General features: G+C 48.2%; 1 protein-coding gene and 1 long non-coding RNA gene across 3 annotated transcripts in view; one reads left to right on the top strand and one right to left on the bottom strand.

The window, feature by feature from the left end:
• Positions 1-2,124, top strand: part of LOC307212073 — a 198,262-nt gene extending 196,138 nt beyond the window's left edge. Inside the window, exon 2 of the long non-coding RNA XR_013836797.1 lies at positions 1,090-2,124. This is a non-coding gene — a long non-coding RNA (uncharacterized lncRNA). The remainder of the gene's footprint in view (positions 1-1,089) is intronic.
• CCDC25 (coiled-coil domain containing 25) lies at positions 1,540-25,209 on the bottom strand. Of its 2 annotated transcripts, none has more exons than XM_079968994.1 (9): positions 25,020-25,209; positions 20,306-20,356; positions 17,001-17,040; positions 10,442-10,493; positions 9,556-9,631; positions 8,790-8,893; positions 6,843-7,045; positions 5,268-5,313; positions 1,540-3,273 (listed from the first exon to the last, which is right to left on the bottom strand). In XM_079968994.1, exons 1-9 carry the CDS (start codon positions 25,192-25,194, stop codon positions 3,244-3,246), a joined length of 777 nt encoding a protein of 258 aa, XP_079825120.1. In that variant the 5' UTR covers positions 25,195-25,209; the 3' UTR covers positions 1,540-3,243. The 2 variants fall into 2 exon arrangements, with proteins under 2 accessions (XP_079825120.1, XP_079825119.1); XM_079968993.1 differs by lacking the exon at positions 1,540-3,273 and adding an exon at positions 3,598-3,667 and having other exon boundaries at positions 5,218-5,313.
• Between the last annotated feature and the right edge of the window lie 1,754 nt (positions 25,210-26,963).

Here is a 26,963-nt window from a genome sequence, read left to right as displayed (position 1 = left end):
TTTCCTGGCACCCAGTTTATCAGTTTGATCCTCTTCGCAACTCTGGAGTCAGGAAGTCTGATGGTTGCTTAGAATCATAGGATTGGTTATCTAGTCCCAACTCCCTGCAGTGCAGGAATTGCAGTTGAGGTATCCCCGGCAGGTGTTCCTCCAATGCCTAAAAACCTCTAATGCCTAAAAACCTCCAATGAAGGAGGATCCACCAGCTTCCAAGGTAGCCCATTGCAGTGTCGGAATGGCTCTTGCCATCAGAAACTTCTTCCTCATGCCGAGTCAAAATCTTCCTTGAGCCAGCATGGTACAGTGGTTAAGAGCAGTGGACTCATAATCTGGGGAACCGGGTTGGCTTCCCCGCTCCTCCACCTGCAGCTGCTGGGTGACCTTGGGCCAGTCCCACTTCTCTAAAGTCTCTCAGCCCCACTCACCTCACAGAGTGTTTGTTGTGGGGGAGGAAGGGAAAGGAGAATGTTAGCTGCTTTGAGACTCCTTAAGGTTTTTAGGCAGCACAAACAGATATTGTAACTCAATGGAAAACAGCCCAAAATCTTACACTAGACACATGGTACCGCTCACTCTGGAAGAGCTGTAATGAAGAAAGCCATGCATAATTTGAGAATGTCCACACTCATATTTATGTGATCTGGAATTCCTTTATATGACATATAAAGCGAAACCATCATTTTCAAGACAACCATTGCACAACAGCCTGGCAAATCCGAAACAATACTCTTGTGATCTGATAAAAGTCGAAAGTTTTTACTTGGGCTTTGTGACTTTAACCCATGTGCAACCGGGTTATTTTATTGTTTTGTTTTTCATCCTTTAATGTTTGTCTGTTGCTGTAATTGTTCTCCCTGTTTCATATACATAATAACATGAAATAACAGTGGTACCTCGGGTTACAGACGCTTCAGGTTACAGACTCTGCTAACCCAGAAATAATACCTCGGGTTAAGAACTTTGCTTCAGGATGAGAACAGAAATCGCGTGGCGGCAGCAAGAGGCCCCATAAGCTAAAGTGGTACCTCAGGTTAAGAACAGTTTCAGGTTAAGAACGGACCTCCAGAACGAATAAGTTCTTAACCCGAGGTACCACTGTAATGGAAAACTTTACCCCACCAAAGAGATTAGACAAATTCAGGGAGAAGAGGGCTATCAATGGCTCTTAGCCACAACAGATGTGCTCTGCCAGGAAGGGCAGAAGCAGTGGTGCTTCTGGGTACCAGTTGCTAGAAGCCACAGGACAGGAAGGGGTTTTTGGGGTCAGATCCTGCATTTAGGTTTCCCACAGGCATCTGGTTGGCCACTGTGAGAACAGGATGCTGGGCTCCCTTAGGCCTAACCCAGCAGGCTCTGTTCTTATGAATGTTATGCTCACTTTCTGTGTCTTAGAACTCAGAGATCTGTTACCTTTAAGCTAGGAATGCGAATGCATCAGTATTAAAACTGCCGCCTGCATCTATATCTGCACCATAAATTACACAACGGATTTTAGCATGCACACTACCTTTTCCTTGCAATAAACCAATCACTCGTCCATTAGCTCTTGGTGTGCAAGTTTCATTTTATTAGGCATCAGGGTTGCAGCAACAGGCACACATTCAGGCAATGTGCGTTAACTCTGCGCCAAAGATCCCATTTCTCACAGAAGGGAATGCTGAGCCTCTCGTGCGGACTGCACACATGTGACAGTTCAGACAGACACACTTAACATCCTCTAGAGTCGTTCTTGAGGTCAGGCAGAGCGCTGATCTGTAGACATGATGGAGGTATTAGGGGAAGCCCTAGGCCAGACTCTCCCCAACCTGACACCCACCCCAAACAAAATTCCAGCTAGGGGGGCTGTGTGACTACAGCCATAATCCAAAACGTCAAGAGGGCACCATGTTGGGGAAGGCTGGCCTGGGCTGAGATTGGCGCTTCTTCCTCTAAGGTCACTGATGGGGCAGCAGGAGCACGTGGTTGGTCCTGACCCCATGGCAACGTGAAAGGCGTTTTTTGGGAGCTTGGAGTCAGGTCTTGTGGTAGGAACTTCGAGCCTCTGGAGGGGACGAGGGCAGTCCTGACGCTGTTGGAGGAACTGGGAACTAAACCCCCACAATCTGAGGCTCCCCGGTCTGGTCTTAAAAAGCAGCTGCTTCTCCGCTTTGGAAAACTTCAGAGAGGAACTGTGATGCCCCCGCGTGAGAAATTTAAAGGAATTCAACTTGCAACCTTCCCCACTGAGGCGAACCAAACAGCTGTGAGCCCTGCTAGTCGGAGGGACACCCTCTGCAACCCCCAAGCTTTGCAAACGAGACGCCGAGGACGAGAAGTAGAGAGAAAAAGCCAAAACGCGGGTGGGGGCGGGGAAAAGACACAGGGAGACAGACAGATTGCCTAACTGCAGAAAGAAAGCATACTGAGAATCACGTTGCCAGCCTTAAAAAAAAAGAGTGAAAAAGGAGCAGTTAGAGTTTGCTATGGAGGGAACGGTCAAAGGAGAGCTTTTCCTGAGCTGCTGCTACAAGGGCAACAGGCAGAAGAGAAGCAAGCAAGCAAGGCAAGTGCTGGTAGCCGAGGGTGGAGAGGTCCAATTATGCCGCCAGAGCCCTGGGATGATCCCACAGCCGGCCTCGCTCAGGGCACCAGTGGGCTGCACAGAGATCACACAGAAGTCCAGTTTTACTTGAACAGGGGCAGTGAGCTTTGTGGGGTCTGGAATGGAAGTCCCATCCCATCCCCCTGGTTACATGACTGCTCAAATGAGTGATGCTCTCGAGATCCAGGCAAGCATTTTACAGCACGGGCGATGCAGCTGTGCGGAGCGGATTCCTACAGCGTTTAAAGAGAGAACCAGATTCTTGACACAGGTGCACTCGACCAAAGGGAGGAGGGGACCACAAACCCATCACTTAAGGAAAAAATACCCTAAACCCAAACACTGTGAAATGAAGACTCAGGTCACAGACTCCGATTCTAAGGTCACGGTCTGCTCCCCAGGAGGCTTCCGGCATGAAAAGCCACAGCCGACAGCACCTCGCCAAGTTCCCCTGGAAAGGTGCACGCCTCCTCGCGGCTCTGGAACTGGAAGGTGGCAGCCACAGAGCGTCTGTCCAGGAAGGGGAGGCGCCCACCTCCTCCCGGACGCCGGCCAGAATGATGAAACAGGCACAGAGACTCCCAAGTTCGCTTGCTTATTTTTGGCACCGACAGCGAAGAGCTCAGGTCCGTCTTCATCGTCCAAGAGGAGGGTGCCTTGGTTTACATAAAGTCATCTGAGTCGTTGCCGTCCTGCGGGAGGGGAGGACAGAAAAAGGGCTTTCTAGAAGATGTTTTAAGGGCGGGCGGGCGAGCTTTGCAGGGATTGGGCAACTCTCAGGCTGGATCCCAGAATTAATTCTCCCTCACTGGGTCCACATCTACCTGATCATCACCGAAAGACAAATGCCACCAAAAGCCTTCCCCCCTGCTGCATGAATTTGTCTAATACTCTTTTGGAGTCATCCAAATTGGTGGCCATCCTGTGGGAGGGAGTTCCACAGCTAAACAATGCCAACCAGCTGGGGACAGGCAGCTTCACAGGATTAAGTCTTTACTGCCTCCTCATTCTAGTCACATAACTCTTAACCCTTAAAGGCAAATGAGTTTGGAGTTCACTTTCTGGCTGGGAAGCCTCTTCTGCCTCCTGCGCACAGCCCAGAGGCTAAATTCTTGCTGGGCCCATCCAGCGTTTTAAGTCTAGAGACAAAAGCAACTGCATAAACGCAAGACTCCTTTCAACATTTTTTCAAAAGGGAGGCATGGGGAAGCCACCAGGCAGTCTATTGCACTTTCTCTCATTCCTGTATTCTTTATGCTCCACTCTCAAGCTAAGATTGGCTTAGAGTTATAATAATAATTATTATTACACTAATAATTTTATTATTATTACCCTTCCCAACGGACTCGGTAGCCCCAGCCACTCTGGGCAGCTTCCAACAAATATAAAAGTCTAACAAAACATCAAACATTAAAAAACTTCCCCTAAAACGGGGTACCATCAGATGTCTTCTAAAAGTTGTACAGTGGTACCTTGGTTTCAGAACAGCTTAGTTTATGAACAAGTTGGAAACAGTATGTTGAAAACCAGGAAGTAGGCATTTCTGTTTGAAAACTTTGCCTCGGAATTAAAATGTGTTCCACTTCCTGTTGAGTCCGTTCCATTTCTAAATTGAGTTCTCCTACAATGCTTTCATTTGATGGATCAATGGTCTCATTAGATAGTAAAATTAATGTTAAATTGCTGTTTTAGGGGTTGTTTTTAAAAGTCTGGAACGGATTAATCCATTTTGCATTACTTTCTATGGGAAAGCGCGCCTTGGTTTTAGACCGCTTTGGTTTTAGAACGGACTTCTGGAACGGATTAAGTTTGGGAATCAAGGTACCACTGTACAAGTTATTTATCTCCTTGATATCTGATGGAAGGGCATTCCGTAAGGTGGGTGCTTCTACCGAGAAGGCCCAGTTATGAACAGTGAGAAAGGACCCCAAAGGAGAGAAACAAAAGGTAAAGGTAAAGGAGCCCTGGACAGTTAAGTCCAGTCCAAGGTGACTATGGGGTTGTGGCGCTCATCTCACTTTCAGGCTGAGGGAGCCGGCGTTTGTCCACAGACAGCTTTCTGTGTCATGGGGCCAGGACTAAACCACTTCTGGCACAACGGGACGCCATGACGGAAACCAGAGCAGATGGAAACACTTTACCATCCCACCCCAGTGGTACCTATTTATCTACTTGCACTGGCGTGCTTTCTAACTGCTAGGTTGGCAGGAGCAGGGACCGAGGAATGGGAGCTCACCCCGGCGCAAGGATTTGATCTGCCGACCTTTCAATCAGCAAGCCCAAGAGGCTCAGTGGTTTAACCCACAGCGCCACCTGCATCCCACCAGAGAAACAGAGGAGTGGTGGGAGTTCCCCTCTTTTCACAGGGCTCTTGCTGCCCAGCTTGACCAAGAGGTACTGGAGAGGCAGTGGCAGTGCCCTTGCATAAGGGTGCAGACTTTCCCCAGCTGAAGTTTACTAGCTCTGAGGAAGCCTGCAAGGGGAAAGCGTGAACTGTAGAACCATCAAGCTGGAAGGGCACTCAAAGGCCATCCAGTCCAACCCAGCTTGCTCTCTCTACCCAGGGATTTTGCTCAGCAAAGGCTAACGTCAGCGGTGGAACTGGAAGGAGCTTGCCACCACCACGCCCATCCAGCCTGCTGCTCACTAGGGCAACAGGCTCCTCACGAGACGCACCTGGACATACCTGGTTGGAGGACATGTTCTCCGCTTTCATTAAGGAAGAGTAACTCCTGCAAAAGGAAAGGCAACAGTGCATTCAGACATTGCTCAGCCAGAGATAACCTGGCTGGCAAAAAAGCACGTCCCTCTAATGCAGGGGTGGGGAACAGAATCTGGCTGGCAGCACTTCCAAAGTGCTTGGAGGCAGCGATGCTTCTGAGTGCCAGTCTCTGGCAGCCACAGGAGCAGAAAAAGCTCTTGAGCTTGGGTGCTGCTTGGGGGAATCTGGTCGGCCGCTGGAAGAACAGGGAGCTGGGCCAGATGAGCCACTGGCCTGATCCACCAGGCTCCCCTTATGCTCTTATGAGCCACCTGCCTATCACCTGAAATCAGGTAACCCAATTTCAAAAGGAAAGCAGCAGAAGGGCACTCACAAATCTATCCCTTCTTCCTCTCAAGCTACGAAGCCCACAAACAAGGATCCCATACGAAAGCAGGTGACGCCCGAGGGGCTTACTTTAAGCGTCAGTCAACGGACTGGCACTTACAGCAAGGATGACTTGCCGAGGAACAACCATGTTTTCAAGGCTCCTGATTTCTCCTTTGCAGACACGTTTTTACTTGCCCCACACATGTTGTGGGCACGGTTTTGGGGGGAAACAGAGCCAAATTATTATCCCTCCTGGGCCTAACTTGGCCCACAGGCTGCAGCATCCCCACGGTTGCTCTATTAGTTCCTTCAAGAGCTTGCAAGATCAGAAAAGCTGGAAGCCAAAAGAATTCCATTTCCCACAACTGGCAGTCAACTGGCAGGGACCCCCAGATCAGCACCCCATGAGGTTCAAAGGGCTGCTGCAACCAACTTTTTAAATAATAATAATAATAATAATAATAATAATAATAATAATTTTTATTTATATCCCGCCCTCCCCAACCGAAGCCGGGATCAGAGCTTCACACATAGAGAACCACACACCCTTGGTCATCTCTGGATCTTGGCCGAAGTCAAACCCAGGCAGCCCAAACACCAGTTTCCTGACAAATCCACGGAAGAGGAGCCCAGGAGGCAGTGAACTGCAACCAAAGCCTAGCAAGGAGGCTGGGCAAATACCAGCATGCTTGAAAGCACCCTAGTGGGGTGCTCACATGCTTATGCCACTGGCCAGCACAAACAAGGAAGGGGTGGCAAGAGACACACTGGCCAAGGAACCAACCACTCACAGGGGTAGGGGTGGGGGTGGGGTTGTGCCCCCCCCAAAAAAAACCCTGCTAGAAAGTTGCTTGCCTACGTCTGCAGCAAGGCCAAGAGCCATCGTTCCCACTGCTCAGAGAGCCTCTCGGCTCAACACATTGCTGGCCCATAGAGTCAGCGGAGGCAGGTCCTAAATCGTGGCATAATATCACAGTTATTTAAAAGTTATGTGTGAATTCACCTAGAAAGGAAAGACAAATCTGTGCCCAGCACTGGGCTGTGTTGCTCAGGAAAGCAGGCCGGCTGCCTTGGTTTTCTGCTTTTTTCTACACCCTCCCACCCCCCACCCCCCGTTCAACTGGGACGGGCCCAACCTGACTTCCCAAAGGGGGTCATTGCCTCGCTCACCTGAGCTCTTCCATCTCTTTCTTCTTCTTCACCTCCTCCTTCTCTTTCCGCTTCATCTCCTGGATCTGGGCTTTCTTCTCGTTTCTCTCCTCCCGGTCGCGGAATTCCTTCTCGGCAGCCAGGTCCGGGAACCGCTCCACTTTGGTCTTCTCCAGCCGGTTCAGGATCTCGTTCACCCTCTTCTCCACCGTGACAATCTTCACCTGGGGACAGAAAAAAACGGTGATCAGCATTCGCGTAGACCTGCACCCACCTTCCCAAAATCGCTGGAGGCCAAAGCTGTGATTCCTGCACTGCAGTGGGTTGGACCTGGTGACCCTTTGGGTCCCTTCCAAATCTTACAATTCCATGTTTCTGGGAAAGGCTGGCACAAGGGAGGCAGGCAAGGAAGAAACCATCACAGTTGGGGGCACCCTGGACAGCACGAACGGAAACTGAGTTACAGTCAAACTGGAAGGCACAGCATCCCTGATAAACCTCATCTTTCCCACCCCTACGAAGTCAACACAGGAGGAAAAGCCCAGGGCCCTGCTCTCCTGAGCATCTGTAAGGAGGGAATGAGGCCAGACACAGCTGTGGCTCCTGCCAGGACCAAGCGGAAGGTTGCCATTGTCACCCTTCCACTTCTAATTATTCAGAACTGAGGTTGTTTTGAACAGCTGTCAGACACTACTCTGCCCTTCCATCATATCGCTAGTTCAAAACATTAAGTCAGCAACTTCCTGCCTTCATTTGGTTAAAAATACATTTTTTAAAAAATTAATCCCATGCTACAGGGCCTCCAGTATCTGATTCGATGTCATTGATGTCATTGGAAAGGTTTCTTTTTTCCAGGCTCAAGAGATTACATCACTCGCCCAGAGTAACACAGGAAGTCTGTGCAACAGCCAAAGCACACCCCCCCCCAGGCCAGGCTGGCTGGCTCACCGCATCCATCCCCTTTTGGAGGCCATCGCCACTTCCCACCTCCCCTTGCTATCCCTCAATCCTGGCCACAGTGCCAGGGCTTCAAAATGGGAGGGAATGAAGATGATATGTTTTTGGTAATTTGTTATGTTGAAATTCTTAATAAAAATTGTTTTTTTAAAAAAAAATAAAGTTCAGTTGTGTTTGCAATAAACTACAATCTTTGTTGTTAACTTGAAAAAAAAATTAACTGTGGATAGAGGCAGGCATTTTTGAATTCTGGTGCTGGAGGAGACTCTTGAGAGTCCCATGGACTGCAAGAAGATCAAACCTCTCCATTCTTAAGGAAATCAGCCCTGAGTGCTCACTGGAAGGACAGATCCTGAAGCTGAGGCTCCAAGACTTTGGCCACCTCATGAGAAGAGAAGACTCCCTGGAAAAGACCCTGATGCTGGGAAAGATGGAGGGCACAAGGAGAAGGGGACGACGGAGGACGAGATGGTGGGACAGTGTTATGGAAGCTACCAGCATGAGTCTGACCAAACTGCAGGAGGCAGTGGAAGACAGGAGTACCTGGCGTGCTCAGGTCCAGGGGGTCACAAAGAGGCGGACATGACTAAATAACAACAGCAGAGGCAGGCGCATGTGCACGCACACATGCACACACACACACACACACACACACACACACAGAGGAGAGTGGCATACAGCCTCTGTCCACTTCAAACCTTACTTAATCTTTGTGGCTTCTCACATGAAATCATAAACGGTTGCTGCATAACACACAGCTGGCAGAGCGAACGCAGTTCCCCCCTGCAAACCAGCCCCCCACCAGCAATCCACACACTGCACAGACTGTAACCTCAGTGGGTGAGGAGCCAAAGGGTGCCGTGATGCCTGAAGAATGGCAGCAGGAACTCCCACCCACTCCTTCCTCACTTAAGCCATGCGGCAAACCTCCCGCTGTTTCCCTGGTGGGCTGGTGCTCTGGAGCCAGGAGGTGGGCATCTGAGAAGATGGGAGCGGGGGCAAGACACTTACGTCCTTCTGGTTGTGAAACCCGATCTGCCCCACGTCCATTTCTGCCGTCTTCTTTAAGTTGGCCCAGGAAGTGTACACAATGTTGACATTATTCATTTTGCAGCCTAGAAGAACAAAGGGGGCCGTTTTGTTCACCAAGCTGATTCTTCTCTCCCGCACACCCCCTTTCAACCCTAATTCCTAACAACTCTTCATATGACTTGGTAAGCCAGCATGGTGTATGGTGGTTAGCGTTGGACTAGGTCCTGGGAGAGATCAGGGTTCGAATCCCCACTTGGTCATGAGGCTCGCTGGGTGACCTTGGGGGCCAGTCACTGCCTCTCATGAGCCTAACCTACTTTACAGGGTTGTTGAGGGAATTAAATTGAGGAAAGTGGGAGAGCCACATGCACCACCCTGCGCTCCTAGGAGGAAAATGGTGCGGCAGAAATGTAATAAATATAAAATAAAGAATAAGAGTCCTTTTGGTTGGCGACAAGGCAATGTCAGCAGCTGTACCCCAAGAGACTGGGCACCTCTACAGAAATGATATCCATCAGAGAGATGGTTGTTGACTGGGCTGGCAAAGGAGGGAAGGGAGGACGTCTTCAGCAGCTCCTGCGATGCCTGCCCCTTGCGAGGCAAAGGGTGGGAGAAGCCACGCCATCAGAGCAGCGTCAGCTGGCTCCAGCTGCCCCCAAAGGCCTCATTCTCCACCCATGATTCCTCTCTGAATCCTTGCTGGTTTCTCCAGGCCGGGACATGTTGCAGAACAGCAACACCTTACCTTGAATGCTGTTGGCTTTCACCAGGTGGGCGCAATCGATCAAAACCTCCTTTGGGATGTCCTCCATCGTCTGCCCCTGAAAGGAAGCAAGGGAGGAAGTGAGCAGCTCGTGCGGAGGAAGAGGAAAAAGGCATGCTGGGAAGGAAGCAGATTCTGAAGGCAGAGCCGGGGGTCCCTGCGACCAAACTGCAAGCGCGGGGCCATTGTAATTAGTCTGTTACAGCAAAGATAACAACCAAATTAGTCAGAGTAGACCCATCGAAATCCAGAGATTCCAACGGCTCTGCTCTAAGTAGAACTTAGTCGGATGCAACCCAAATAGTTTTGCAGCACTTTAAAGACTGAGAAAATCACGGAATAAAAGTTTGCAGAGTAAATACATCTGACACAAAATCATACACCACAATCAGTGGATTTACTGTATTTTTCCATGTATAAGACTATATCCCCCCCCAAAAAAAATTTAAGTTTAAAATTGGGGGTCGTTTTATACACGGAATGTTGCAATTAATTATTTCTTAATTTTGGGCTTCAAAAATAGGGGTCGTCTTATACATGGGGGTATCTTATACATGGAAAAATACGGTAGCTTTCAGAGGCTACGAGGTGTTGAAGAAAGCCAGTCACAGGGGCTTGTTCTTTATGCAGAATATTTTATAGGCTTTATGATAAAATGGCCTTGATCAACTCCGACAAAACCTGCAGAGTGCTGCAAGAATATGTCAGAGGACCTCTTTTAAACATGATAGTTTTCAGCAGCTGGTGCATTACCTTAGGGGAGGCTAACAGGCCATGAGAGGAGGGGGTGATGGCTGCAGCCCCCAAAGTGGACAAGTGGCCCTCCCTCCCCACCACAGAGGGCAAGAAGCAGAGCAATGCCGTTTACCTTGTGGAGCCGGAGGTAGACATGGGCAGAGGAGAGCTTGTCCACATGGAACCTGCACACAATACAGCACAGATCTGAGTGAGGAGATGATTCAACCCAAAAGAAATGTTGCCCTACGTACTGCTGCAAGAGGCTGGCTGCCACCTGGCCATCAGCATCTTAAAGCATGCATACTTGATAGTGGGGGGAGGAATTTTTATGGCTTATCATGCTCACATCTCTGCAAAAGTATGCAATAGCCTGAAGAGGAAATTGAAAGGCTGAAGGAAACAGCTGCTAAAACAGCGCCAATTCCCTCTGAGCCTACTGCTCCCTCTAGCGATCCCAAGGCCAACAATGCGAGATGAATGAGACTAGGCCTTCTTAACACTGCACACACAGAGGAAGAGAGGGCTCTCGGTGGCTCAGCTCTGCCTCTGCAGTCATATCTGCAAAGATTCTGAATAGCAACTGCTGGAGACCACAGGAGCGGAGAGGGCTCTTATGCTCGAATCCTGCTTGGGGGTTTCTCATTGGGGCATCTGATAGGCCACTGTGAGAACAGGATGCTGGGCTGGACGGGCTCCTGGCCTGATCCAGCAAGCCCTGCTTAGGTTCTTATGTGGAGCCAGTGTGGTGTAGTGGTTAAGAGCAATAGACTCATAATCTGGGGAACCGGGTTTGCTTCCCTGCTCCTCCACATGCAGCTGCTGGGTGACCTTGGGCCAGTCCCACTTCTCTGAAGTCTCTCAGCCCCACTCACCTCACAGAGTGTTTGTTGTGCGGGAGGAAGGGAAAGGAGAATGTGAGCCGCTTTGAGACTCCTGAAGGGGAGTGAAAGAATCATAGAATCATAGAGCTGGAGGAGACCACAAGGGCCATCGAGTCCAACCCCCTGCCAAGCAGGAAACACCATCAGAGTACTCCTGACATATGGTTGTCAAGCCTCTGCTTAAAGACCTCCAAAGAAGGAGACTCCACCACACTCCTTGGCAGCAAATTCCACTGTCGAACAGCAATTACTGTCAGGAAGTTCTTCCTAATGTTTAGGTGGAATCTTCTTTCTTGTAGTTTGGAACCATTGCTCCGTGTCCGCTTCTCTGGAGCAGCAGAAAACAACCTTTCTCCCTCCTCTATGTGACATCCTTTTATATACTTGAACATGGCTATCATATCAACCCTTAACCTCCTCTTCTCCAGGCTAAACATGCCCAGCACCCTTAGCCGTTCCTCATAAGCATCGTTTCCAGGCCTTTGACCATTTTGGTTGCCCTCCTCTGGACACGTTCCAGTTTGTCAGTGTCCTTCTTGAACTGTGGTGCCCAGAACTGGACACAGTACTCCAGGTGAGGTCTGACCAGAGCAGAATACAGTGGCACTATTACTTCCCTTGATCTAGATGCTATACTCCTATTGATGCAGCCCAGAATTGCATTGGCTTTTTTAGCTGCCGCGTCACACTGTTGGCTCATGTCAAGTTTGTGGTCAACCAAGACTCCTAGATCCTTTTCACATGTACTGCTCTCAAGCCAGGTGTCACCCATCTTGTATTTGTGCCTCTCATTTTTTTTGCCCAAGTGCAATACTTTACATTTCTCCCTGTTAAAATTCATCTTGTTTGTTTTGGCCCAGTTCTCTTATCTGTCAAGGTCGTTTTGAAGTGTGATCCTGTCCTCTGGGGTGTTAGCCACCCCTCCCAGTTTGGTGGGATATCAAATCCAAACTCTTCTTTAGAACTGGATAAGGAACCTGATGATGTTGTCCGACTCCCAAGTCCTACCAGCCCTACTAGGATGGCCGACAGGAACATGGGAAGCTGCCTTATAGGGAGTCAGGCCATTGGTCTACCCAGCTCAGTACTGTCTGCATTGACTGGAAGTTCTCGGGGCTTCAGGAAGGGGACCCTCCCAGCCCTACCTTGGAGGTGCCGCTAGGGACTGAAACAGGGACCTTCTCCAGCATTGTCCAAAGGGTGCAGTGCTGCCCTGCTTTACAAAAACCGCTGTAGCCATTTCCCCCTCCAAGGAATAGAGCCAGTCTATGACTCATCCCAATCTGAAGCTTGCATTTATGCTATCTTCCAATGGCTAAGAATTATCAATAAACCTGGGTAGTCGGCCTTATTGCTCAACGAGACGTGGAGGGGAAGAATTGATTGCTTGGTTGAATGTTGATGACATTGAAATGAAATGAAGGGGTTCTAGTAAATAAGGTAAATAAGAGTATGAAAGAAGGGATAGATATTGGATGAAAATCTGAATAGTACAATAAGTGAAGGAATTTTTAAAGGATAAAACTAATAAGAATGAATTTGCTAAATCAATTTTAAAGTGGAATACAAGAAAGTAAGGCGGGTGGAAGTCAGGAAAATAAGTTTATGAAGGATAAGAATATGAAAAGAGGCTCTTTTTTCTTTTTTATGTTAATTTTTCAAGCCATTTATGCTTGCTATAATTTCTCTTTTCTTTTTCTTTTTGTGCTGTGTTCTAATTGTTTGTTTGTCAGTTGTATTTTTGACTTTTGATATATATTGTTTTTCTTTTGTATTGTTTCTTTTTGTAAAACCTAATAAAATATTATTAAAAAAAAAAAAAGAATTGATTGCTTGGGCCCTAAAAACATTCCAGACACATCAGACACCTTCAAACAGTCACATCCTGTCACAAGAGATCAGAGCCCTGCGGGATTTGACATCTTTCTGCAGGGCCTGCATTGTTCCGCCAGGCCTTTGGCCAGGGCTCAGCCTGACTCCCCTTCTCTTTTTGTATAAGAACTAGTATGAACCAGTATTCTCACAGGCCCATATAAGAAGAGCGTAAACACTTGGGCCTGATGAACATTTACTGTTCCCAACCTTAATGCTGCAAAAAGCCTTCTAATTATATTTTAATTTGATCCTGACTTGTTTTTAGGACGTAATTTAATTATTGTTTGATTTTATACCCATGTTATATATTTGATGTTAGCCGCCCTGAGCCCAGTCTCGGCCGGGGAGGGCGGGATACAAATAAAAGGTTTTTTTAATCACCGCATTTTTCGCTCTATAAGATGCACCAGACCATAAGACACACCTAGTTTTTGGAAGAGGAAAACAAGAAAAAAAATATTCTGAATCCCAGAAGCCAGGAAAGCCAGCAAGATCGCAGAGCAGCAATCCCACTGGCTGTCCTGGCTTATGGGATAGCCACTCGCAGCCTCTCCCAGGCAAGGGGAGCCTTCATCCCCTGCCCAGGAGAGGCTGCGTGCGGCTAAGGGTCCCCGAAGAGCCGCGCTCCCTTTAAAGAGTGTGCGGAGTGTGTGTGTGCCTCTTGGGGACTTTTCCCGCCTGCCTCCAGCCTGCATTCGCTCCATAAGACGTACACACATTTCCTCTTACTTTTTCGGAGGGGTAAAGTGTGTCTTGGACGCAGGTGGCGCTGTGGGTTAAAGCCTCAGTGCCTAGGACTTGCCGATCGAAAGGTCGGCGGTTCGAATCCCTGCGGCGGGGTGCGCTCCCGCTGCTCGGTCCCAGCGCCTGCCAACCTAGCAGTTTGAAAGCACCTCCGGGTGCAAGTAGATAAATAGGGACCGCTTACCAGCGGGAAGGTAAACGGCGTTTCCGTGTGCGGCTCTGGCTCGCCAGAGCAGCGATGTCACGCTGGCCACGTGACCCGGAAGTGTCTCCGGACAGCGCTGGCCCTCGGCCTCTTAAGTGAGATGGGCGCACAACCCCAGAGTCTGTCAAGACTGGCCCATACGGGCAGGGGTACCTTTACCTTTACCTTTAAAGTGTGTCTTATGGAGCGAAAAATATGGTATTATTATTACTGAAGGATGAAGCTGACTAGCCCACCCGTCTGACTCGTCCACAAGCTGCTCTCCACTGTGGCTCAAAGAGGCAGCATCTACAAGAGGAAGGTTACGAGGGAACATGCAGCAGCCCCTAGTTTCTGTTTCATACTCTGCCCTCACCTGCTCTCTGGTCAACTACTGTCACTGCTTACATTATTCACTGTAGCCATTGCTTTAACTACTCATTTAATTCTTCATATTTTAAATAAACCAAAATAAAAAGCACAGCAACCTTTTGGGGTTAATGCTGGGAAGAGAGAAAGAGAATATGAATTAAATGCTTTGAGGGGTGGTTTATGCTGCATTTGTTTGCTTAATATACAAAATGGCTTGTGTAAAATCTGTTGGTGGATCTACTGAAGTGGAAAAAGATTATCATGTTAACTCCTTTGGATCCTCTCTGCCTTTGGGTGTAACCTAGGCACCACTTTCTGGGCCAAGGCAGAAGTGCTTTTGTCTGCCAGGAACCTGATCATTCAACATCCAGCCCTTTACAACATTTCTTTGTGGCTTCTCACGAGATCATAAATTTACAACATTTCTGTACTGCCTTTGTCAAAACAGATCCCAGGGGACCGTAGAGTTATATATTAGTTAAAGTCTAACAGAATAAAACACCAGCATTAGCAAATGTAATAAGAGACGGCAGATAAAAATTACAAAGCTAACAAGGGATTACAGAAATAAAATTGCCAAAAAGATAGCAAAGTAGACATGGAAATGCCTGGAGCCAGCTGGACTCAGATGAAAGGGGAAATATAAGGAAGGAGGCTCCAGTAGTACAAAACACTTGGCAGGACAACAAACATCGCAACTGGATGTTGGGAAATTATCACTGGAACCTTTTTGGGAAGGGGGGGGGGGGACAGAACAAGACAATCTTTAATCACTGAATACTGCTGCATTAAAATATATATATATATATTAAGAACTCACACCTGTTTTGTGGGAAACTATCGAATCAAGGTTCTGGCCCCTGATATACTGGGGGAGGGGGCATGATAAGCACAGGGGGCTTTTCTTTGCATTTAAAGTAAAATTTAAAACTAGGATCCCACCTCCAGTCTTATACAGTGCAGAGAAAGAAGGGCTCTAAAATGTGATTTTGCTGTCAGCTTTACTAAGGAGCGCGATTCATTTCACAGACTAATGACCACGACAAGTACAAAAGAAGAGGATCTGCTAGATCAGGCCAATGACCTATCTAGTCGAGCCTCCTCTTCTCACAGTGGTTGACCAGACGCCCCAAAGGTAAACCCGCAAGCGGGATCCGAACACAAGAGCGCCATCACTCTCCCCTCCTGTGGATTCCAGCAACTGGTGTCTGAAGCATTGCTGGCCCTGACTGTGGGGGCAGAGCAGAGCCCTCCTGGCTAATAGTCACTGATAGCCTTATGCAGGGGTCAGCAAACTTTTTCAGCAGGGGGACGGTCCACTGTCCCTCAGATCTTGTGTGGGGCCGGACTATATTTTGAAGGGGGGGAAAGATGCAAGAGCACCATGAGCCCCGGTGGTGAGCAGCAGGGGCTGGCGGCGGCGGGATGATGAGCAGCGCGCGAAAGGGCTTGCATAGCTGTCAACCTTCCCTTTTTTTGCGGGAAATTCCCTTATTCCAGCGCTGTTTCCTGCTGCTTCCCACTGCTATCGTGGATTGTTAGATATCCTGTAGACTGTCCCCGGGATGGGTGAGGCTGCTGATCCCTTATTTTCGAGGCTGCTGATCCCTTATCTTCAAATCTGAAAGTTGACAGCTATGCTCTGCAGAGGGGCTGCTTAAAATGGCGGCCACTCGAGCGCTGCTGCTGCTGGCACCAACAAAGCCCAGTCCCCTTCCTCCTTTAGGCAGGGCAGGGAGAAGCCAGGAGGAGGGAGGGAGGAGATGCCGACGCCGCTGCCGTGTGAGTGAGAGAGAGGGAAAGAACGCGTGTGCTGGCAATCCACGTGGCGATTCCCGGACCATACACGAGCCAGATACAGAAGGCAATTGGGCCTGATCCGGCCCGCGGGCTTTACTTTGCCGACCCATGGCCTTATGCTCCATGAATGTGTCTAATCCTTTTTAAGCCACCCAAGTTGGTGGCCATCACTGCCTCATGCAGGAGCAACGTCCATAGTCCATCTCTGTGCTGCACAAAGAAGGACTTTATCTTGCCTGGAAGCTCCAACATTCATTTTCATTTGATGTCAACGAGTTCTAACGCTATGAGAAAAAAAATCCTCTATTCGGTTTCTTCACACTATGCACAATTATTTAAATTTTATGTCACCTCTTGCTTGCCTTTTCTCTAAACTAAGAAGTCCCAAACACTTTAACCTTTCCTCACGAGGGAGGCTGCGCTTTTCTGAACCTTTTCAAACTCTACGATAACTGTCACTGCCAAACTACATTTGCCATTACCACCCATTCGCTCAGTTTGGAGGGGTCCTTTTGGAGCTCTTCTTAATCTGTTTCTGTTTTAGCCACCCTGAACAATTTCAGCAAACTCAGCCACCCCACTGCTCACCCCTAAGTCTGGACCATTTAAGAACAAGTTAAAAAGCCAAGGTCCCAATACAGATCCTTGGGAGACGGCACTTTCTACACCCCTCCACTTGGAAAACTGTCCATTTATTCCTCCTCTCCGCTTCTTGCTACTTAACCAGTTCCTTATGCACATCCTCTCTTATTTCATGTCTGCTAATCTTACTCAGACGTCCTTGCTACCTTATTGAAACCCTTGCATAAAGGGAGGCTCAGATCAGTACTTACCAAACATCTTCCGGCCAGCCATGTTTTATTAGGTCTTCATCTGCAAGGAAAAAGCCAAGCCAAGCAGTGAGCAGAAATAATTCCCTCTCAGTCCTCCCTGAGAGTCAGGTTACAACTGGACCTTTGGGACAGGGATTAACACTTGAGTCCATTGGGTCACAAACCAAACTGTGAAACAGGAAGATCTCTCTAGAAACAATGGAATTCAGTACTAAACTTTCAAGACAGGAACCATTATTTCTGTTTGAACTATGCTGCAAATTTTGAGTGCTGAAGTTCCTAACTGGATCTGAGCAGATGTGTAGCACTGCTGAACGATTAATGCAACACTAGCAGTTCAAAAAGGTGATGCAGACACACACACATTTCCCTTGGTTGTCTCTGCAAGGGAAATGCTTTGTGCACACATTAAGTATCGTGAGACAATAGAGGTCTAACCTTTTATACTTTGGCTTCATCTGGTTAGACGTGCACAGGATTGTGCTGCTAAATGTTTCTTCGTTTAAAAACACAAACAGATTTCAAGAAAGCTATTGGGAGAATAAAGGTAAAGGTACCCCTGCCCGTATGGGCCAGTCTTGACAGACTCTGGGGTTGTGCGCCCATCTCACTCAAGAGGCCGAGGGCCAGCGCTGTCCGGAGACACTTCCGGGCCACGTGGCCAGCGTGACATCGCTGCTCTGGCGAGCCAGAGCCGCACACGGAAACGCCGTTTACCTTCCCGCCAGTAAGCGGTCCCTATTTATCTACTTGCACCCGGAGGTGCTTTCGAACTGCTAGGTTGGCAGGCGCTGGGACCGAGCAGCGGGAGCGCACCCCGCCGCGGGGATTCGAACTGCTGACCTTTTGATCAGCAAGCCCTAGGCGCTGAGGCTTTTACCCACAGCGCCACCCGCGTCCCTGAGATTGGGAGAATAGCTCAGAAATAATCCGGAAGTAGCTGTTTTATTTCAATAAAGGTGCTCTAAACAACCACCACTGTACAGCAAATATAAGTAAGTAGGGAAAGGCCCTGTGTAATTAATATTACTAAATATATTTATGTCTGTGAAAATGACCTCATATTTCAGTGCATAAATTTAAGTGACCCTTAACAAAAAGGGACGGATGATTGCTACTTAATCGTATGAAAGACTTCTTAGATTAGCACAATTTGGGACAATTGACTAGTAGAGAGGACATAAATTCAGAGGAGATTTCAAACGTTATTTTAAAGGGACCAAGCTCAAACAACAGAACAATTCTGTAAAACATTTTCCTTAGGATTAAAAATAATGTTGGTATCTGAAAAGTCATGGGTGACCATCAAAGAGTAATTTTAACAGTTGCATGTGCAAAAATAATCAACCAGCTGATGTATTTCAAGGAACTGCTCATTACTTTCTTGAACTCCTACCAAAAAAAATTGCTTCCGCAATTTCAATATTATAACATTGGAAAGTCTGTGACAATGTAAGTCGAAACAGTTTTCCCTTTCTTTTGAAAGTCAGGCAACTTTCGGGCTACAAACTAATCAGAAAAAAAGAATCTATGCAATGACTTGCTTTTGAGAAAGTATTTCAAAGCTGTTGCTTCTTGACAAAAATTGGATACAGATACACACCATTTAGCTAAATGCCAGTTTATACATCAGAATTGCCTGACTGGCCTCCTTGGATTCCAATTTTAAGATAAAATCCCCCACCCAATCTCAGTGGGGCTGAGATCACGGATCAAGCACTTGCTCACAGTCCTATGTTAGGAAGTTCACTAAAAGCAAGAAAATGCCCTTTTTTAAAAAATGCTAATTTACTAAGGATTTGCTGAATTAAGAATTTGAATTGGAATACAAAAGGGGGAGGTGAGAGGAGGTCCGGGATATAAGGTAATGGAAATAAGAAATGGGAATTATATTTGTTTTGTTTTGTTTTAACTGTGTATTTTTGCTTTTTTGTCTGTTGTTTTTCTTTTTGTATTAAATTGGAAAGAATTAATAAATATCTTTAAAAAAAAATAAAAAATGCTAATTTACGTCAGCATTTGGCTCAAACGAGAAACGTTTTACACAGAAATAACATAAACATGTTTATGCCATCAGCCTTTTGCTGAAATGTGGTCTGAGGCACCCAAGAATTGACTCTATCAGTTCCATCCCCAACAGCAGGTCCAGAAGCCATCCAGGATCTCCATGCACACTGCCCAGGTTTGCCCCCTAAGGAGGTCACCTTGATGCTGCTAAGGCAGCAGTTTGACTTCACCTCTGGAGGCACACTATTGTCTCTCGAGACAGACAAACACCAACAATGTCTGCATGCTTGTGCAACAAGATTTTGGGTTTCCCTCCCTTCCAGCGCTTGCAGAGCAGATTTTGGGGACACACATGTGGCTGCAAGCCAGAGAAAATGTGGAACCAGTCAAATTCCCATCCACTGGCTCCTCTACAGGTTGTTGCGTTGTTAAGGGCGGACTTTTTTTTTTTTTTTGGCATGTTTTTATATTAAATTAGTGTTAATGCAGTTGGTTTCCCTCCCGTCCTTAGCTTGCAGAGCAGATTTTGGGGGTACAGTGGTGCCCCGCAAGACAAATGCCTCGCAAGACGAAAAACCTGCTAGATGAAAGGGTTTTCCGTTTTTCGAGGCGCTTCGCACGACGAATTTCTCTATGGGCTTGCTTCGCAAGACGAAAACGTCTTGCGAGTCTTGCGATTTTCTTCGCTTTCCCCCTTTTTCTAAGCCGCTAAGCTGCTTTGCCGCTAAGCCGCTAATAGCGCTAATCCCCTAAGCCGCTAATAGGGTTGCTTTGCAAGACGAAAAAACCACAAGACGAAGAGACTCGCGGAATGGATTCTTTTCATCTTGCGAGGCACCACTGTACACAGGTGGCTGCAAGCCAGAGAAAATGTGGAACCAGGCAAATTCCCATCCACTGGCTCCTCTAAAGGTTGTTGCGATGTTAAGGGCGGACTTTTTTTTTTGCATGTTTTTATATTAAATCAGTGTTGATACAGTTGCCTTTTACTTCAGCATCTCTAAAGGTACTTATGTTTCCCATGAATTTTACTCCTGGAAACTATTTTGTATCAAGCTGTCATAAAGTGTCAGGGATTTAATCCTAAAATGGTTTTTGTTTTCTAAAACAATGCTGGGCAGGGGAACCCCCACTGATCAGGATAAAGGCTTGTTTTCTGCCATACCAAAGAGCCAATGAGTTCTGACTGAAGATGCACAACTTATCAGAAGGTCTGTTTTAAAATAAAAATGGGGTCAAACACAAAATACATAAAATCGATTCCATCTTGGCAGGCATATCCAGAGTGTTGTACTTACTTTCGTATTTATCTTTTCCCATGTAAATTGTGTAAGCAGCGCCAGGAACAACTGAGAGGATGGAAAATGGAAACAAAATGAGCCAAAGTTTCGGATCAAACCCCACACAAACACACAGTGTGTCCTCCCCCCCCCCCCCCAATTTATTTGCATCCCACCCACAACAAAATCCGCTGTATAAGATGATACAGTGGTGCCCCGCAAGACGAATGCCTCGCAAGACGAAAAACCCGCTAGACGAAAGGGTTTTCCGTTTTTCGAGGTGCTTCGCAAGACGAATTTCCCTATGGGATTTTTTTCGCTTTGCCCCCCTTTTTCTAAGCCACTAAGCCGCTAATAGCCGCTTAGCCGCTTTGCCGCTAATAGCGCTAATCCGCTAAGCCGCTAATAGGGTTGCTTCGCAAGATGAAAAAACCGCAAGACGAAGAGACTCGCGGAACGGATTCTTTTCGTCTTGCGAGGCACCACTGTAATGTCCTGCTCTAGCTCAGAAGTTCAGGTGCTCTGTTCCAGAACAAGTTCTCCCAGACATTCTTTCAGGTGGCCCAGATGTGAAAATGCCAAGAGGTGACCCCTCTTTAGTCTCACAGCTTTGGCAAGGATAAAGAGGGAGGAAACCCCCAATAATTCTAACAACCTACTGCACAGGACTGTTTGAGGATGGAATGGAAGAGTGGGGGATAACTAGGTATGCCACCCTTGATTTTTTTTGTCTTTGGAAGATTTTTTTTTTTTAAGTCTTCAATGTTGTGGCCCCTGAGCTGCCAGAGGGGGCTGTAGTTGAAGCATTCGGGGAAGTGGATCAGGATTCTAATGTCCATATCAGCTCCAAAAGACTTTGAATCGGCAATGAGCTATGGACAGGATACTTTGTCAGCGCTTCCTCTGCCCTGAAGTATGTTTCCCAATGAAAGCGGCCAAAGGAAAAACTCCAGAGCTAAGGTTGCCTGAAATCTACGAAACATTTTCCTTCAGAATCTTTTTTTAAATGAATCAAGGTAGATATGATGCCTGGACAAGCTGCATTTTGAACCCTCCATGGGATGCATAGAGTCTTTAAACGTATATTCTGGTTCTCAGGATTGAGGATGAATCCTGGCAAAACAGAAGTACTGTTTGGGGGGGAGGGGGCAGGCGGGGGGGGGCTCCCTGGTCCTGAATGGGGTAACTGTGCCCCTGAAGGACCAGGTGCGCAGCCTGGGAGTGATTCTGGACTCACAGTTGTCCCTGGAGGCACAGGTCAATTCTGCGTCCAGGGCAGCTGTTTACCAGCTCCATCTGCTACGCAGGATGAGACCCTATCTGCTGGCAGACTGTCTCGCCAGAGTGGTGCATGCTCTGGTTTTCTCCCTCTTGGACAACTGCAATGCACAATACATGGGGCTCCCTTTGAAGGTGACCCGGAAACTGCAGCTAATCCAGAATGCGGCAGCAAGACTGGTGACTGGGAGCGGCCACCAAGACCATATGACACCGGTCCTGAAAGACCTACATTGGCTCCCAGTACGTTTCTGAGCACAATTCAAAGTGTTGGTGCTGACCTTGAAAGCCCTAAACAGCCTCAGTCCAGTATACCTGAAGGAGCGTCTCCACCCCGGACACCGGGGTCCAGCTCCGAGGGCCTTCTGGCAGTTCCCTCCCTGCGAGAAGCAAAGCTAAAGGGAACAAGGCAGAGGGCCTTCTCGGTGGTGGCGCCTGCCCTGCGGAATGCCCTCCCATCAGATGTCAAGGAAATAAGCAACTATCTGACTTTTAGAAGACATCTGAAGGCAGCCCTCTTTAGGGAAGCTTTTAATGTTTGATGAATTATTGTATTTTAATATTTTAATGGAAACCGCAAAGGTGGCTGGGGAAACCCTGCCAGATGGGTGGGGTATAAATAATAAATTATTCGAAACAAAATAAAATAAATAAATAAATTCCTTAGAGACCAACTAAGTTAGTTATTGGTATGAGCTTTCATGTGCATGCACACTTCTTCAGATACCAATAATAGATCATTATTATTATTACTGTGATACCTCTGGTTGCGAAAGGGATCCATTCCAGAGGCCCGTTCGCAACATGAAAAGAGCGCAACCTGCAGCGGCGCATCTGCACGCACGCGGGTTGCAATTTGCTGCTTCTGCGCATGACGTCGTTTTGGGCGTATGCGCATGCGCTAGCGGCGAAACCCGGAAGTAACCCTTTCCGGTACTTCTGGGTCACTGCGGGATGTAACCTGAAAGAACGTAACATGAAGCGGACATAACATGAGGTATGACTGTATTATTACAGTGGTACCTCGGGTTAAGTACTTAATTTGTTCCGGAGGTCTGTTCTTAACCTGAAACTGTTCTTAACCTGAAGCACCACTTTAGCTAATGGGGCCTCCCGCTGCCGCTGCACCGCCGGAGCACGATTTCTGTTCTCATCCTGAAGCAAAGTTCTTAACCCAAGGTACTATTTCTGGGTTAGCGGAGTCTGTAACCTGCAGCGTATGTAACCTGAAGCGTATGTAACCCGAGGTACCACTGTATTATCATTCTTCCCCCCCCCCAGTATACTGCTTTTTGTATTTTGAAAAACAAGAAATAAAGAAATTGAAGTGTTGTGTGTGTAGAACTATGTGCGCAACCCTTCAGCTCCCCTGAGGTAAAGGGAGAGGTGCAGATGCGATGAAGCAACAGCAGCAACAGCCCCGAACTACCTCGTGGGGTTGTTGTGAGGATGAAACGGTGTGCTTCTTCCAAGTATTGCACTTGGGCAAAAAAAATGAGAGGCACAAATACAAGATGGGTGACACCTGGCTTGAGAGCAGTACATGTGAAAAGGATCTAGGAGTCTTGGTTGACCACAAACTTGACATGACCCAACAGTGTGACGCGGCAGCTAAAAAAGCCAATGCAATTCTGGGCTGCATCAATAGGAGTATAGCATCTAGATCAAGGGAAGTAATAGTGCCACTGTATTCTGCTCTGGTCAGACCTCACCTGGAGTACTGTGTCCAGTTCTGGGCACCACAGTTCAAGAAGGACACTGACAAACTGGAACGTGTCCAGAGGAGGGCAACCAAAATGGTCAAAGGCCTGGAAACGATGCCTTATGAGGAACGGCTAAGGGAGCTGGGCATGTTTAGCCTGGAGAAGAGGAGGTTAAGGGGTGATATGATAGCCATGTTCAAATATATAAAAGGATGTCACATAGAGGAGGGAGAAAGGTTGTTTTCTGCTGCTCCAGAGAAGCGGACACGGAGCAATGGATCCAAACTACAAGAAAGAAGATTCCACCTAAACATTAGGAAGAACTTCCTGACAGTAAGAGCTGTTTGACAGTGGAATTTGCTGCCAAGGAGTGTGGTGGAATCTCCTTCTTTGGAGGTCTTTAAGCAGAGGCTTGACAACCATATGTCAGGAGTGCTCTGATGGTGTTTCCTGCTTGGCAGGGGGTTGGACTCGATGGCCCTTGTGGTCTCTTCCAACTCTATGATTCTATGATTCTATAAACCCCACTCGCTCTACGTGGGGCTGCCCTTGAGACTGACCCAGAAACTCCAGCAGGTGCAGAATGCCGCAGCGAGACTCCTTACAGGGTCTTCGCTGCGAGATCACATTCATCCGGTGCTATACCAGCTGCACTGGCTCCTGGTGGAGTATAGGATCAGGTTTAAGGTGCTGGTTTTAACCTTCAAAGCCCTATGTGGCCTAGGACCCTCGTACCTACGGGACCGCCTCTCCTGGTATGTCCCAGGGAGGACCTTAAAGTCTTCAAACAAAAACATCTTGAAGGTCCCAGGCCACAGAGAGGTTAGGCTGGCCTCAACTAGGTAAAGGTAAAGGTACCCCTGCCCGTACAGGCCAGTCTTGACAGACTCTGGGGTTGTGCGCCCATCTCACTTAAGAGGCCAGGGGCCAGCGCTGTCCGGAGACACTTCCGGGTCACGTGGCCAGCGTGACATCGCTGCTCTGGCCAGAGCCAGAGCCGCACACGGAAACGCCGTTTACCTTCCCGCTGGTAAGCGGTCCCTATTTATCTACTTGCACCCGGAGGTGCTTTCGAGCTGCTAGGTTGGCAGGCGCTGGGACCGAGCAGCGGGAGCGCACCCCGCCGCAGGGATTCGAACTGCCGACCTTTCGATCGGCAAGTCCTAGGCGCTGAGGCTTTAACCCACAGCACCACTGGCCTCAACTAGAGCCAGGGCTTTTTCGGCTGTGGCCCCGACCTGGAGGAACGCTCTGTCACAAGAGACCAGGGCCCTGCAGGACTTGACATCTTTCTGCAGGGCCAGCAAGACAGAGCTGTTCCACCAGGCCTTTGGTCAGGGCGCAGCCTGACCCCCCTCCTCTGGCAATCTTTACAAAGGTTTAGTTTATGGTTGCCATCAATTTGGATTTTAATTAACTTTTATAATGTTTTTATAATGTTGGTGTTGTTAGCCGCCCTGAGCCCGGCTTCGGCTGGGGAGGGCGGGATATAAATAAAAATTATTATTATTATTATTAAACGGTGTGCTTCTTGGGGGGGTGGTCCCCCCTCCTTGCTCCCCCCCCCCTTCAGCTCCTCTGAGGAAAAGCTGCCAATGAAATAATAATAAATAGATACAGGGCGAATAAACGGAGACGAGGAACCCCCCCCAAAAAAAAAACAACAACAAGGCCCTATGGAGAGCGGGAGGGGCGCGGTGGGCGTGGCCGGCGCCTCCCCCCTCAACCCAACCCCCCCCCGCGCCGCCTACCGTTGGACGTGAAGTAGAACACCATGGCAACGGGCCGCCGGAGGGGTCTCCTTCGCGTCCGCACCGGGTGAGGGGGGGGCGGGAAGGAAGCGGCGCGAGAGCAGCGTCCAGCGACTTCCGGCGGCGGCGGCGGCGGCAACGGCTTCCCGGAAGTGACGCTCCCCTCCCGTTCCATAGAGTTAGGAATAATCGGGAAGGGCCCTTCGGAGGCCGTTCGGCCTTGTGGGCTCGTTGAGGAGAGCGCGGCGCCCGGGTGGGAGCCTGGGGTTCAAATTCCCCTCACCTCCGGCGAGGCCAGGCGCCACCTTTCGCCTCGGGAACGAGGAGCCCGTGTGGGGGGACCCGTCATGGATTTGGGACTACGAGTCCCGTCATGCCCTGACATTGGAGTCGCCGCAGGGGCTGATGGGAGTTGGAGTCCGAAAGGAGAAAAGCGGTGGGCGGGAAACGGATTCTCCGTTGCGAGGCCTACCTCGCGGGGGTGTTGTGTGAGGGGCGAAGCGCTGAGGAAAGGAGGTCCGCGCATGTTGTTTATAGGAGGAGGTCGGGATAAAAAAAAATTAATATTAGACTCATAGAATTGTATGTTTGGAAGAGGCGCAAGGGTCATCTAGTCCAGTGTTTCCCAACCTTGGGTCTCCAGCTGTTTTTGGACTACAACTCCCATCATCCCTTGCTAGCAAGACCAATGTCAGGGATGATGGGAGTTGTAGTCCAACAGCAGCTGGAGAGCCAAGGTTGGTGAAATATACTCAGAGTCGCAAAGTGATTTCATGCTCTTTATTCAGCTCATAGTGGTGAGGAGGAATGAATGAAAGTCCCCTCAAGGTATCTGCTTTATATACATTATTTACACAATGGGCTGCACATGATTGGCTAATTCCGGAATTCAACTGTAAGCCAATCAGGTTGTGGATTCACTTCTATCTGTAGCATGATTGGGTAGTTCCTGCCAACCAATCATACTGCTGCATTGTTCTAGGACCAATCAGACTGCTGCATTCTGAATCCTATTGTTCTGGGACCAATCAGGCTGCTGCCTTTTGGATCCTATTGTTCTAGGGCCAATCAGACTGCTGCAGTTTGGATCCTATTCAACCCAGTACATAACAGTTGGGAAACACTGATTCTAGTCCGACCCCCTGAAATGCGGGGGGGGGGGGGGGTTCGAACCACGACCCTGAGATTCAGAGGATCATGCTCTACTGAATAATAATAATAATAATTTTTTTATTTATACCCTGCCCTTCCCAGTTAAGAAAACCGGGCTCAGGGTGGCTCACAACAAATTTAAAACACTTAATTGATGCTACAAAAAACAGCATAAAATACAATATAAAGCATAAATAACAATAAAATCAAAAATCAATTTAGGGGGGAAATCCATCCAATAAGCATTAGATAATCCCCAGGGCTAGCTGGCTGAATTGGTCCTACTTGGGCCAGTGAGGAGAGCAGGGGAGAATTAGCTGTGGGGTCTCAGCGCAGGTGATCTTCATAAATGGGGAGGGGGAGGGAGGGGAAATAAAAGATCAGGCTGAATTCAAATTAAAGGCCAGGCGGAATAGCTCTGTCTTACAGGCCCAGCGGAAGGAGGTTAAATCCTGCAGGGTCCTGGTCTCATGGGACAGAGCATAACACCAGGTTGGAGCCATCACTGAGAAGGCCCTGGCCCTGGTGGAGGATAGTCTGACTTCCTTAGGGCCCGGGACCTCCTGTGGGCAAACGGTGGTACCAGTGTGGTTTCACAGGTTTAATAATAATAATAATAATAAATATTTTTTTATTTATACCCCACCCTTCCCGATTCAGAAAACTGGGCTCAGGGCAGCTAAAAACAAATTTAAAACAATTGAGGCTACAAAAAAAAAAAGCTTAAAATACAGTATAAAATGTGGACAACAATAAATTCAGAATTCAAAAATCAACTTGGGGGGGGGGGGA

This window comes from Podarcis cretensis, assembly GCF_951804945.1.
Source record: "Podarcis cretensis genome assembly, chromosome: 3".
Taxonomy (NCBI): Eukaryota; Metazoa; Chordata; class Lepidosauria; order Squamata; family Lacertidae; genus Podarcis; species Podarcis cretensis.
Note: the sequence above shows the minus strand (reverse complement) of the source record. Positions and strands in the feature narration are given on the sequence as shown.